The following is a 15,365-nucleotide window of genomic DNA, read 5'->3' on the forward strand; positions in this document are numbered from 1 at the left end:
ACAAAACACACAACAACAATATGCCAAAAGGTGGGAGCAACCCAAATGCCCACCCACAGGTGACTGGGTGAACAAAATGTGGTATACCCATACAGCGGAATATTATTCAGTCTTAAAAAGGAAAGGTAATCTGAACATGCTACACAATGCATGAACCTGGAGGACATTAGGTTAAGTGAAATCAGCCAGTCACGAAAAGACAAATCTTGCACGGTCCCACTTACACACAGTGCCTAGGGTAAGAAAGCTCGGAGTAGAATGGTGGTTGCCGGGGCCTTGGTAGAGGGCAAAACGGGGAGTTACTGTTTCGTAAGTACAGAGTGGCTGTTTCGCAAGAGAAAATGTGTGTGGCAATGGATGGTGGTGACAGGCATGTAACAGTGAGTGTGCACTTACCACTATTAAGTACACACTTAAAAAGACGGTAAAGATGCTAAACTTCATTCTATGTGCATTTCACCAAGATTTAAAAAACTGAAATAACAGCAGAAGATGTAATTTTTTTTAAGTCCCTGCCTCCTTAATCCGAGTTTCTGTCACTATGCCTTAGTTTCATAATCAGTGGGGAGAGAAAGGCCCATCACTTAGTAAGCCCAACAGTGAATAAAACCTCAAAGACTTTTAAAGTCTGAAATATTGACACATCAAGCTTTTCTAATGCCTGTAACTAACTTCATAATCCATTTGATTCCCATTCCCTTTGCCTGTTACTTAATTTCACCTGAAGTTACTATCAACTTTTCGTTGTCATGGAAAGCATGCTACTTATTTATATTAGCTCAAAAGCAGCAAATACCAGCTTTGGATAGCAGCAAATGGATAAATCAAGGCCACAGATCGGTCAAGAAACGGAAAACTGAGCCTTTAAAAGGAAACATGTTGTTCTTATGTTGATCCATTGACTCCTGCTGGACCCCAAGGTTAGTGAGAACAAGAACTTGTCCTCTTTTGTCTTCACCACACAGTAGGTGCGCAGTTAACTTCTGCCACCTGAACCAAGGCAGCGCTGCTCTGCTCTCCAAGTGCAGCCCCTGCGTCTGCCTGAAACTGTTCACCTTGTCTCCTCCTGTCTTTGCAAACATGTCTGTTAGTGGAGGCTGGTGACTTACTGTAGAGAAAATTAGAGGAATTTCCAAGGGAATTTCATGGAAAATAACCATTTTTGAGAAGCGGAGAGGAAGGTGCGTATATTATATAAAAACAACTCTGTTTTGGAGTCATAAACTACTGGTTAGATTGTCTCCGCAAAGAAAAGAAAGGCAATGCGACTGCGGTCAGTGCGCACACCTCCCTCGCACACGTCCCCGTCCCAACTGAAGTCCCCTGGGGCTGTGTGTCACACTGCCCTCGAACTCGGCCCCCGCGAGCCACAAAGTCATGCTTACAATTCTCCTCCTCCCGGAACATTTTTCAGTTACAGAATTTTCACTTCTTTGATGTGAGTGTGCCACCTTTGATGTACTGAGCCAATTGAAACGGTTTAAAAACCAAAGGTGAAAAAGGGAATTTGGGTAGAAAGTAAAAAAGGGAATTTTAAAAAGGAACCCAAAGTGGTAGTTGTTATTGTTACCTAAGCGGGGATTTTTGCGAGACCAACTCAAACATGGGTCTGACCTGCGAGCCGGGGTGGGTTCCGTTACTCTTCGCAAACCCTCTGCCTCCGGTCGTTTGGGACGGCGCCCGCCTCCCCGCTGCAGCTTGGCAAGGTTCCTGAAACGAAGAACATCCCGGCAATATCCACTCAGGTGGGGAATTCAGAGTTTGAAGTGGACACCACAGATCGGCTCGGGGGTGCCAACGCCGATTTTGGTTAAACCTTGTGATACCAAAGTGTCGCCTTACCTGGTTTCTGTAGTAATCGGAAGGGCTGCACGCTGTGAACGGGTGGACACACCTCCCACTCACGCACCAAGCACAGCCCGCTCCAACACACACTGGGCACCTGGCAACATGGAAAACCAATTCAATTCCTGCAGTTTTAGGAAAATCTCCATGTCCTAGAATTTCCCTCTGTATTATGACCACATGTAAGCATTTGAAAGAAGTAAAAAAAATCCCTAAACAGACTGTGATGAACCCAGGGGAGCGAGGACAGTCTTTTGAGGCTGGGGATAGAGCCTTCAGGCTGACTGACAGCCATCACACCTGCAGGGGCGTTGCCATGGAAACCCAAAGCTGGGGTCACCTCCCTGGCAGGTAGACAACAGGAACCCACTGAATCTGTTTCAGAATCTCCTACTGCTATTTGTTTACCCTCAGATAAGCTTCCCTCTGGACACTGGTCTCTCCCTCCCCACCCCACCCCCACATCAGCAATTCCACCACCACCTGCCCAGCACATGTGAGGCCGGAAGTGCTAGCAGAGGGAATGGGATGCCACTGTTTGCTTTTTTACCAAACTGAGGAAGAATTGTGCCTACTAATCGAATGATCTATCATGCACGGGTAACAGCGGAGAGCTTGAAAAGCACTTATAGGATAATTGGAGTTAAAGAACAACAGAGAAATCGAGGTCAGTCTGGAAGCAGCTAGGGAAGCCAAAGGAAGGCTCAGCCCGGGGAAAGTGAAAGGACTAGAGAAGGGAAAGGGGACACTATTCACGTTTTATATAGTCTTCAAGAAATGCCACAGCATTCTAGATTCTGACCTACGGCAACTGCAGTTTCAGGGGAAGAAGAAAACCCAGGCTCAGGGTTTCTCTGGCTACCTAAGCGCTCCAGACACAGGTCTGCGATTTGCATTCCCATTTCCCCTGCTCCGCCCTCCCTCCCCAGGTGACGGCTGTACTCTGTGCTTTTCTAAGGGAAGCAGGTACCCAAGGAAAGGGTGCTCACCCTCTGGGAAGGTGTGGGTCTGAGGTCTGGTTGTTAATCGCCCAGCTATGGGACCTGGAGCAAGTCACTGCCTTTGTCTGGGCTCCGCAACAGGGAATGGAGAGCTGCATTATGTTTCAATTCTCTGAGCCATAAAATTCTATTTAACTCTCTCCCTTTTTTCCTATTTCCATGGACTTCTGAGGCCTTCTGTATTAAGTTTGGTTTGTTTTTTTTTTCACTCCTTAGTTCATTGTTTATTAGAGATAACTGAACTGAATCCTGCAAGGGTAAAGATAAGTTCCGGGGACCCCTGCCCTAATAGCTGAAGAGTGGCCCCCCAACTCAGTTTCGCATTTGAATTCATTTTCCCCAAAGAAACAATGGTTCCCAGGCCAAGCCAAAGGAGCTCACATTGGGTCCTCACAGAGCTGGTCAATCAAACCACTGAATGAACTATAGAATCACTAATAATAGAGCTTCCCATTGTTTCCATGGGAACCTCCACCCCATCTTCCAACTGGAAAATCAGGAATCTGAGAAACATATTCCTCTGTCTTCTCTCTGCTTTATAAGCAAGGAGTGAGGCTGTGGTACTGACTCAGGGGATTATGTAGCTCATTAGGGCCAAACGTGGTAGAAAAAAAAGGTGGGGGAGCAGAATTAACATGTTCCTTTTTAAATTAAATGTATTGGCGTGACATTGTATACATTTCAAGCATACAATTCTATGATACTTCATCTGTATATTGCATTGTGTGCTCACCACCCAAAGTCTAGTTTCCCTCCGTCACCATTTACTTTACCCCCTTTACCCTCTTCATCCTCCCCCCACCCCATGCCCCTCTGGTAACCACCATACATTGTCTGTTTGGGGGGTTAACAAGTTCTTTGATGAAACAGACTTCATCTTGTCTTTCTCCTTGGGTATGATTTCCCCTTATCTCATGCTCACACCCTCTTTCTGGACCCAAATTCCCAAAGCCATTCTGATCAGGGGAGAAGCTAGCAGCACCCGGTCTACTGTATTTACTTCAAGGCCACCTTCCGGTCTTGGGCAAATGTACTTCCCTCTTGGTAGAAACACTTCAGCACAGCTGTGTGCTGCTTAGCTGCTCCGCCTTACTTATCCAGGCCTGAACGAGCAAGCTTACGAGCTCAGGGGCCCTCCCATCTCCTCTTAGGCCACGCTCCAAAAGGCACTTTGGAAAGTTCTACTCCACAAAAGAGTTCTTTAGGAAGTCAAGGAGTAAAGCAAATAAATAAATTGAAACCAATGAGAGAATATTTAGACTTCAAATAAAATCTTACTCTCTTAATGCCGAGCAGTTGGTAAAGTTGAATCTTTTTGATAAATGCCAAGAACCGAAGGAGAACGTCACGTTGACAACTAAAACATCTGGAGCAAAGGGGGGAAAAAGAGTCATTTACGGAGGAGTCCTGCTATTAACCCGCAAAGCTGTAAATGCAAAAGATAAATATTTTTGCCTCCTCTGCAAGGGTGGAGGGGTGCCAGCTGCTCGATCACATTTCAGTCAGTATGGGGTTCCTTCCTGTGGGCCATGCACGCCAGGCCGCCAGGGTGCACAGCACAGGACTCCAAACAGACCCGGGCCCACCTCACGCCCCAGGCCTCCCGTGGATAATCACCAGGAAAAAGCCATTTTCCAGCCCATTTACATCTCATACTCTCCCCGGGATCACTATCTCAACTTGTAATTGGCCACAGCATAAGAATAAAACACGTCACTGAGCAAGAAGTGCCTAGAACATGAGAATCAGAATGTGAGGGAGGAAATCGTGCACCATCAGAAAAATCCGCACTACGAATATTTACCTAACATACTCGAAAGCGTGGCTCCCGTGGGCTGGGAAGCATGGTCTTCTTGGAGACAACTGTCACCAAATCTGTGGAGCAGGTTTTCTTACCAAACACTCGAAAACCTACCTAGTGGCCAGAAAACCTCCAAAGAATAAAGTCAGAAAGATATACACTGTGCTAAATCAGCATTAGAAAAATGTCCTATTTCCTGTGCCTCTTTAAGTTACTTGGTACCCTATCCAAGATGCTTCCCAAACCCAGCTGTCTGTCAAAATCACTTGAGAAAATGATGAAATACAGATTCCAGAGCCACGGTCCTCAGTAGCCTGACTTAGCAGACCTGGGATAAGGCCAGGAATCTGTGGTTTGACATGCTGCCCACAGAATGACTGGCTATTGCCGGGTTTGGGTGCCTTTTGCATCCTGTGGTGACCAGGGACCAGTGCTACGCTGTGGTGTTGTCACTGTCACCTATTTTGGTATTAATATCTTCTTCCTTTAATAAGTTACTGTGCTAGCAGATGAAGATATTTTTAAAATGACAGAATAAGAAGTTGGCCTAGCTTTGGGCACCTCTAATTTCCTTACCGGAGGTTTAGTACTGGTGCTTTCACAAGTCCGAGAATCCTGACTTTAAGTTGCCTCTCTACACCCACACAATTCATTCTGAAAGCCAGGGGGCCCCATAAAATTCTGCTCACATACAACAGGTCTGTGTAAAATGATAATCCTTTGTTCTAAGACAGGAGGTTTGGAGGGCTGGCTTGACCTCTCAGCAAGAGCATCAGAACACACACTTGCTAAGTGTTTAGTAGAGCACACACAGACATTTAGCACTGAGGGCCAGCCGGTGAAAATCCATGTCGATGGAATCTACAAGCGCCCAGCGATGAACATGAGCAAAAGTTGTACCGGCTGCGTATCACCTGTGCACAGAACAATACTGGGAAATATCACAGGGAAATAAATGCCTCTCGAGGCATTTACAGTTATTCTGGAGGAGATAAAATAACTTAGGTGAAAAAAAAAAAAAAACAGCACAATGATAGCAGTCAAGGAAACACCCTAGGAGTGGTCTGAGGTCCCTGTAGTGCCTGGGGTGCCTGTGGGAGCCCAGGGGGTGCAAGAATGACCAGGACAGTTAGAATCCAGAAAAGCTGTATGAAGAGGTGACTTTGACCCCAGCATTTCAAAGCAGAAGGGCAATAGGATTTGGTGAAAGGGGTGAGGTTACTCTAGGCCATGGACAATAGTTTGGCAATGGCTGTTGGCTGGCTGAACGCAAGAGGTGGGAAGTGAGTTTGCCTGCTCAGAATATGCAAGGCATTTGAAAAACAGCAGGCAAAGTGTTGGGTGCTATTAATGGAGGCTCTAAAAGCAACCAGCTCGCTCTGCAAGGTAATCGCAAAAACTTCAGAAGCACATTTTACAGGTGAGCAAGACCTGCATTTTAATGACCAAAATTAACTAGAAGCACATCACAAGGGCAGCATAGTATGGACAAAAAAAAGTGGAAAACAGAAATAACTTTTCAAGCAATTCAGACACAATCAGCCGCCATGAGCCCAATAGCTGAGAGGCATTTTTTAAGCTTTGGCTCTCTGGCCTGGTGCATTCAGTTCCCTTTTGAGGGATTTCGAGTTAATTAGGTAACACCAGCTCTCACCACAAAACTCGGCTTCATTATGATCTTCACCCATTCTAGAAGGACTGAACCACGAATTTGATTCCACTTCCAGTCTCTCTCATCCAAAGGGACTCAGGAACTCTCCGTCTGTCTACTGTAACTCCCAACTGTTTCTGGACTCCATCCACTCCTCTCCGTCTCCACTGCCTCCATCTCAGCTCTCACTGTCTGCCCGCCCTGGACCACAGCAACTTCCTCCTCCCTGGTCCTTCAGAACTCAGCCTTTCACTCCTCTGGCCCATTCTCCACCTGCAGCCATTCATTCATTCATGCGACAAAAACCTATTGATTGCAATGGCTACTTTGTGCCAGACACTTTGTGCCTTCTTTTGTATCCATTTTTCCTCAATTTGCTTCCCACCTGTCCCTACCCCATTTGCCTTGGCCAAGTAGAACCACTTTTGGCTCCTCAAACAAAGCTTTTTTCTCTCCTGGCTGTCATACTAGTGGGTCTTTTCTTGGAATACTCTTCCCCCTCTTCTTTGGTTGGTTCAACTCTACTCATCATCCAGGAAGCTTTCCTTGCCCCTCTGCCACCCCCCAAGTCCAGTTTGGCATCCTTTTCATGTGTTTCCCGTGGTACGCTCTAGTCCCTATATTCACACTACATTGTAGCAAGCTATTTACTTGTCTCGATCCCCAAAATAGGCTATAAAAACCATGTCCAAGGACCAGGTCAGCCTTTTTGGTTACCATATCCCTAGCATCTAGCACAGTACCTGGCACGTAGTAGTTGTTCAATATACACTTTTTGTATGAATGAATGAAGGCAAGGAACTGAAGATGATAGAACACTGGCCACTCTATTTTCTCTTCTCACCAAGGCCATTCCAACTCTTCAGGTGTCTGAATTCTCTGAACCATTTGGGTAGGATCAGCCCAATGGTCCCTGGCTTTACTCCACTCACCTATCCAACTTACCATCCTCTGTCATTCTCAGTCACGTTTGATAGTGGGGCCCTGCAGTCACAGGAGGGGTAGGGCAGAGGTGAGCAGGACCGAGGGAAAAAGCAGGAAGCAGGAGGTAGGGAGACAGTGAGTCTACAGTGTGGGACTATTCAGATTTTTTGCCATTTAACTTGCTCTCTGGGCAATCTGAACTTGGGAGGTTCTCTTGCCTTCTCAACGTTCTACCAAAAAGCAGCAGCGTCCACTTACCTTTGTAGGATGCTGTGGTCAGGATGTTGCAGGTGCAGGTCTCGTTCAGCCGGCTTTCACCCCTGCAGAGCTCCCGGCCAGTGTCCAGGTTCTTCACCACGCACCCCGAGCGTCTGGGAGGGACACTTCCCACCAAAGTCACCATAGTCTGTGTGGGAGAGAAGGTGACTCAAGAACCAAATTGTCATTTTTACCTCATTTCCATCCATTCTAGCCTTCAGTGAACTCACCCGTTGACCAGCCATAGAACTTCTCAGGTTGCTGATGTAAAGAAGGATGTTTTAGTGGCTATTTGGTTTGCTCTTTTGTGAATCACATACTCAGTTCTTGGACTGTTTTTCTTCTTTTGTGGATTTTTCTGATCAATTTTTAAGAGATCTCTATATAGTATAGATATAATCCTTATGTGTCATATTACTGACAAATATTGTCTCCTAATCTACTGTTTTTCTTATAACTTGCGTGTGCTCTGCTTTTTCTTACACAACATGTTTTTATATAATCAAATACAGGTTCCGTGTCTTGGTTATAAAGTTCTTCCCACGCCCTTGATTATAGGCAAATATAAAGCTGTCTCACCGCCTTTATTATTTTTTAAAACTTGTATCTTTGATCCATCTGGAATTTACTTTTATATATTGCATGAGATAAGGGTCCAACTTGATTTTTATTTAGATGGTTAATCAGCTATGTCACAATCATTTACAAAACAAAACAAAGAAACTCTTTTTGCCCCCCGCACTGAAATAACCATTTTCGTCATATATTAAGTCAGCATAGATCTAGAATCTGTTTCTGAACCCTGCTCTGGTCCAATTACCTATTGATCTTCTTCTAGTCCAATGTCATCAAGTTTTACTACTGTGACTTTAAATATATTTACTATCTGATATTTACTATCCTTTTTTTCATAATTTTCTTAGCATTTCCTAGACATTATTCTTCCATATAATGTTTAAGATCATTTTGTCCAAAGGGAGTAAGGAGACTGAGTCTAACTGGAACTGTACTGTAAACATACAAATTCTCCTAATTTTTAGGAGACTTTATATCTTATGATATTAAATATTCCCATCCGAACACATGATTTTTTTCTTCATTTGTTTCCCTTTGGTCCAGGGTTCATTTAAGGGGGTGCACCTTGATTTTCCAGGTGTCAGCTCTGTATTTCTTATTGCTAATTTCTAATATTAGTTTGTAGCTAAAGAAGGTGGGCTGTGAAATCTATGTTTAATGTTATTTAAGACTTTGTGGTCAAACATACGGTCAGATTGGAGGTGGTGGCTGTGTGTGAGTGCACACAGAAACCCCCCACATTGCTCTCCGGCAACCTTCCCTCCAGTGATCTGACTAGAGGAACAAGGCCTACGCCTCCTATTGAAAAGGCAAATTTAATGAATTAACATACCAATGGTGGGTGCCTTTGTATCAGATGCACGAAGGGGATCTGGTGGGAAGGCAGGCTAAGCATTAGGAAGCTGAGCCAGAAAAAGTGGTTGCCCTGTCACGGGATGGAGAGCCATAATCCCAGACAGCCTGGGGGGTGTCTGTCTTCTGTCACACTTCTGCCCTCTGCCCAGACTTTCTCCTGAGCCACCTAAGATTCTACTGTCTTTTGACCTCTAATAAGCTTGCTCAGTCTGTTCTAGCCCAACGGTCAGCGCCATCTTTCCATTTCCATAGAATTCCGTTTCTAGGACATAGCATCATGCTGGAAGAAGGCAGGTTCTTACAGTCCAACCTGGAAGAACCGAAGTCCAACCATCTCTAGGGACTTGAAGCTAGTGACATACCCCACACCACTCCCACCAGCTCTTCTTCAACAAATGGCTAAACTGTCACCCGCCTGCCTTCTTCGCCCCGCACTCCTATCTGCACCATGCATCTCAGCACACGGTCATATCACATATTATTCTGTATACATGCACAGCTTAAATGTATTTCACTGCTCAGGCAAAACAAAAGTATCAGAAAGTTTGTTTAAATCTTATCTTTAGCAACTGGTTTAAGTTTTCCACATCTCCTGCCAGTCCTCACATATGTAATTTTAACATAACTGTAACTACCGCACTTATTTATTCCACAAACAGTTTTCAAGCTCTTACCGTGTACCAACAGCTGCATGAAGTACTGAATACTTTAGCAAATCAAACAGCTATAGTTCTTGCCCTCAAAGAGCTTACAGCCTAATAGAAGCATGGAAAAGTCCACTAGACCAAAGCTACTCTCGTTTTAGCACCACACAGTATTAAGAGATCATTAAATGAAAGAAGCCGGGCTGAGATGGTTCAGTGGAAATGAGAAAAAATGAACAGATCAAGATGCCCTTTAGAGATAGCGTTGGGCAGGATTGGAAATGGGTTTGTGGATATGAAGGATTCGGGTGACCAAATGGATAGATAGAGGTATGATGTACTGAGATGGGACACAGGGAGGGGACAATTTCGGGACGAAAATTCAAGATTTCAATTTTGGATGTGTTTAGTTCAAGAGACTTGTTTGATAATCAAGAGGAGATAGGCCTGGAGCTTGGAGGTAAAGATAAAGGGGACGGACAGGAGCTTGTAGCTATAGGAATAGATGACATTGCCTGTGGGTAAAGTACAGAACCAGAAGAGAGGAAGATCCCAAAACGGGCCTGAAACAACTCTAATATTTCAAGTCAGGGAGAGAAGCAGCCAGAGAGGCAGGCCAAAGGGGAGAGAGCATGGACAGCACATGCAATGGAAGAGAGGGCTTCAAGAAGCCCGCCAGCCTGCCAGGTGGTGAGGACCTCTGGCACCTGCTGGGACGGCTGCACCGAATTCACCATGACCTCGGGGAGAACAGTTTCTGGGGACAGTCGGGCAAGAGCCAGTCTGTGGTGAGCTGACAATAGGAGACAGCACAGCTTTTTCAGGTGCAGTGGAAGGAGGGGTTAGCCAGGAAGTTGAAGGTATTTTTGTATAATTTTGGGTTCCAGGTGAGTATGGTTAAAAAGCTGAAGCATTGATTGAATAAACCCAACAGGGGAATCCTTAGCAGGTTGGAAGTGCTCTCCTGACCTATGCTGGATAAGAGAAAATGAAGACACAAAGGATCAGACAGAGAGATTGAGTGTCAATGAACAGATAACGTCCATACGAGGCAACGAACCTTCTACCAGGCCAACCAACATGCCATATTTTAATTAACCGTTCCCCTTAGTGCCAAACAGTTCCCTTATTTCCAGGTTTCTAATTCTGTGAATGCTACTGCAATAGCGCCTGTATGCTTCTGGGTTTTCTTCTTTCAAGTTACTTCAGAATTCTAAGCCTGGAATTGCTGCTTCAAAGAATGAATATATTTATGACTTATGAAACATATTGTCAAATTGCTTTTCAAAAAGACTGTGCTAATTGTCACTGCCAACACTAGGTGTTAGCATATCTTATTATCACTTTAATTTGTATTTACTTGATAATTGGTGAAGTTGAACATATTGCTGTATCTATATCTAACTCTCTAAACCTCTTCTTGTGAGAATATGTGCTTTGCCTACTTACTTTTTGGTGTTGTGATGGTTTTCTTTTTAATTTCTCCTAGTTTTGATACCTTGTAATTAATATTTTGCCTATTGCAAATGTTTTCCTGAGTGTGTGCTTTTGTTATTTCTTATTTTTTGTTGCATAGATTTTTAGAAGTCAAGTACATGGATTTTTTTTGGCACTGCGTACTTTATTGCTTCAAAGCTAAGAAAATTATACAGCTGAATTATCTGATGCTCAATTCTATTTTCTGTTCGTTACTCTGTGTCAGCTTTACAGAAGGATTTCTTAATTAGCCTAAATTTTATTTTTACATTTAATGTAAAATGTGACTTGAATTACAGTCCCATATTGTAAGCCCGCTATCTTAGCACCTTTATGAAGTCATTTATTTTGTTTTCTCTTATTTTATGGGATTTGATCTTTAAAATTTTTAAACCTATTTCTCAGCTTTTTGCTCTATGTTATGTAATAGAGTCCAAAGTACATTCCAAGTTTTAAACCAGAATCATGGGCTGAGTTATTGTCACTGTATATGTTTATAATCATATGGAAATGGTCTTGCTTAAATAATTTTCCTTTTTGAAAAATATTTTGGCTATTCTTGACCTGTTCATATTATTCTGGATGAATTTATATTAATTTTAAGATAAGTCTATTCAAATTTCACTGGGATTACATGTAATCTAGAAAACAGATTGAGGAATATGTGACATTTTTATGATATCTTCCCGCCAAGAAACAGCATGCGTCTGGATATGGCCAAGATGTTTTCCAGATCTTCCAAGAAAATACCTTGTGTGTTTTTGCTTTTACTTTTATTTATGCTTATGCTTTTAATTGATAAGGTGCCCCTATCATGAATTATAAATAGCCTCAATAGACCACTGCCCCACATTCTAATTACTATTAAAAAATCACTAAGACAAGCTGTATTAAAGCCAAAATTACTATTTTGGTAGTTGTCTTCAACATGTATCACCTAGTAAAAATAATTTTAAATATAGGGTATATATCTTGGTCTTTAAGATTATAATAGTGTTTCTGTTGTTCTAATGAATGGAATGTTTTATTAATGGACATTAACAGTTTGTTTTACTTCACATGTAAATAGAGTTATTGATACTTTTTTAATTTTTAAAAAATTTATTTATTTTTAGAGGGGGGAAGGGTGGGAGAAAGAGAGGGAGAGAAACATCAGTGTGTGGTTGTTGCCCCTCGTGCGCCTCCTACTAGGGGCCTGGCCCTAGACCCAGGCGTGTGCCCTGACTGGGAATCAAACCAGCTACCCTTTGGTTTGCAGGCCGGCACTCAATCCACTGAGCCATACCAGCTAGGGTGGTTATTTATATTTAAATGTTTGTTGAACACTTAGCACTTCATTTTATTTTTATTCATTTAAATAGTTATAAAAAGCTAATGTGTTGAGATTTTGCAGATATACAACCACTTAAGAGTGGCAAATAGTGATATTTTTTTGTCTATTCTACTCCAATAATTGTTTCTATCACTTCTTTCTTATGTTAATGGATTGGACAGAACTTCAAAAACAGTGTCAAGTGTGTCAGTGATGGTGAAATTCTTTGTTTTCATTCTGATTTGTGAAAGAAGGTTTCTAGTGACTCTCCATTGGAAGCCACGCTGTCTGTGGGAAATGCTTCAGTTCTACCTCTTTTTTCTGTTTTTATCGGTATAAGACATTTTTACTGAATGTTAAAACCTCTCGTAGGTACATAGAAACATAATTTTACATAACACAACAACAGGACGTGCCATACCTCCTTTTTGGTTTGTGTGTGCAAAAATTTCATTTTTCTTTTTAAGTTATCTATGTCTTCCTTCTCCACGACCTCAGTCATTCCGTCAGGGGAGCCCATGTTTGCAACCCAGCAATGAATTCTTCCATATTTTTCTCAAATAACCACATAGAGGTGCATACACATTAACTTATACGGGACTTTTCATCAATACAAGATTGTGCTACACATACTTTTCAGCACCTTGCTGTTTTTACTCGACACCACCTCATGGAAATCCCTCCAAGATAATTAGAATGGCTCTAGTTATTTCTTTTTAATGTAGATTTCCTAACGAAGATGACAATGTGCTATCCTCTAATTGTTTTGTGTAAAGAAATGAAGCTTCTTGGAACAGGGTCTTTGCTTTATATAGGGTTCTTCTGTACCTAGAAAGTTACTAGAATGTTACGGGGCATGTGATGGGCAGTTTGCAAAATACTCTGTGAAGAGAGCTAGTACGCAGAACTGAGGGAAACCCGGGACTGCCGTCTCTGCAGGTCAGGATCAGGCAGTACTTAAATAAACAAGGACCTGAGACTTCCAGGTAAGTCATAAATGACCACAGGACAGAAATATTTTTGAAATACTCTGACCAAGAGACAGAGTCAAATGTCTTATCAACCCTGTTAAAATAATCAGTGCAAAGTTGATTTCAGAGACTAGCTTTTCTCAAATTACTAACTTCATACGTCCTTTACCAGGAGAGTAATGACCAGCCGGAGAGACTGAGGTAATGGCTGTGTGGGAACACCTGGAGGGACTAGGGCAAACACAGTGGGACTCGGGCTGGGGAGGCAAGCCCTGCTGGTTGTTTGGGTGGCGAACAGTTTTTGTATGTTCCAGACCAAATATGAATGGTGACTGATTGATACTAGTGAACCCAGAGCTAGGTAAGCAAATTGTGTAAGCAGCACTTTTTACTTAATAAACAAGTAACTTTCCCTCACTTTATTTAGCTGAATTCTTACCCTTAACATTTTCAAGATGATAAGAGAAAAAATCTTGCATAATCTTAGCCACTTATCAGAGGCCTGGGTAGAATCAAGGATCGTGGTATTTTCTATCATTCTCTATCAGCACCAAAGATTTTTCAGACTAATAAGAGAAACAAAAATTAGGTCACACCTATGCTTAGATGCCTTAAGCAGCTTTTTTACAGAATCTGCTCACTCAGGCCTGCTTGAATGAAGGCTTTGAAAGTTCTTTTTTTTAACACACCTCCCAGGAAGACAACAGAAAGTGACAACCACCAAATAACCTTAAATCCTTCAGTTCTGATCAGTTATGACTTCAAAGCTTGAACCTTTTATTATTTATCACTCATTAAATGCTCTGGCTGTCCTTTATTAAATGTTAAATTATCTTAAGTCATATGGTTCTTGCTATTTGAAATGGCAAAGTGTAAGAGAAAAAAGAAAGTGGCCCATTCCCTTGTTAATGTGACATTCAAATAAAACAGAGGGAGCTCAACAGGCAGGTCAACTGGCTGTCGATGGGGATTCTGTACAATTATTCGTAATACAAGAGCGATAATTAGGGAGAAAATGTCTCCTCACAGCACTGTGGAGATAGCAAGGCAGGAATTCCATTTTCCCATAGGACATGGTTGGTATGTGAATCAGAAAATGCTTGAATATCCTCATTTCTTCCTTGCTCTACTCCAATGACAGGGCTGATTGGCAGTTCTGCCTTGGCAAGAGCCCACTGGCTTTCTTTCCGAGGGACCCCGCTTGCAATATTCACTGCCCACACTGGTTTCTCTCCCCGCTACCAATATCGCTTGAAGCCATGTTCATAAAATAGCTGTCAGGAGAAGCCTGAACACATAAGGAAAAGGAACCATAAAACAAAACAAAATTCTATACTAAGCCACATTTAAGGTACCTTATTGCTCCTGAGTCTGAATTTCTTTTTTCTCTATTTCTTTAATCAATATGCTTTCCTACTACATTAAAAGTTCATCTCTTCTTTAAATTCAACGACTGAGGGTCATCTACAGCTCCACAAGATAATGGGTAGGTCCACAATGTATCCTGGTCTCTGCTACATCCCTAGCACCTTGCGTGGAGTACGTGGCACTCTATATAAGTCAACTAAATGAATGACTCTCCTAACTGAGCGAATTTGATTGCTAAATTAATATTTTACATAGAGAAGGAAGTTAACATCAGTGGTGCAAAGTGAGACAATACAATAGAGACAAATTAAAATCTTTCCTCTTACCTTGTCTTTACCTCTTCGAGATATGTGAATTTGAGGGCACCTTTTAGGTCCTGATGAAATATCCAGCCAGTTTTCTGAGTTCTCTGAATTTACACAATCATCTTTAAAAGTACACCTATTAAAAAAAAGGGGGGCAACAAAACAGCAACCCCGCACATGCATTAGTTAAAACTTTCACACACTGGCATCAGTACAAAATACCAGGCTTTGTATAGTCGATTATTGACTCTGAGCGAGCATAGGAAGGAGACACGAAAACCACGAAAAGCAACAGGAAAACAGCACAGCACTTTTTTCCATCATGTCTCAGAGCAGAGAGCCATCTCTCAAGATGACATCTCCAAACGCCAAAAGCAT

The 15,365-nt window shown here is 42.5% G+C and overlaps 1 protein-coding gene across 2 annotated transcripts in view; it reads right to left on the reverse strand.

Moving 5' to 3' along the window:
- The window catches only part of PLXNC1 (plexin C1), a 149,240-nt gene that overhangs the window by 69,698 nt on the left and 64,177 nt on the right, over positions 1-15,365 (reverse strand). For both annotated transcript variants that reach the window (XM_053920950.2, XM_053920951.2), the window contains exons 5-9: positions 15,009-15,123; positions 7,481-7,628; positions 4,125-4,212; positions 1,843-1,942; positions 1,615-1,710 (exon numbers count right to left, since the gene is read on the reverse strand). In XM_053920950.2, coding sequence (XP_053776925.1) covers positions 1,615-1,710; positions 1,843-1,942; positions 4,125-4,212; positions 7,481-7,628; positions 15,009-15,123 — 547 coding nt within the window. The remainder of the gene's footprint in view (positions 1-1,614; positions 1,711-1,842; positions 1,943-4,124; positions 4,213-7,480; positions 7,629-15,008; positions 15,124-15,365) is intronic.

Source organism: Desmodus rotundus, chromosome 3 (assembly GCF_022682495.2).
Source record: "Desmodus rotundus isolate HL8 chromosome 3, HLdesRot8A.1, whole genome shotgun sequence".
Classification (NCBI taxonomy): Eukaryota; Metazoa; Chordata; class Mammalia; order Chiroptera; family Phyllostomidae; genus Desmodus; species Desmodus rotundus.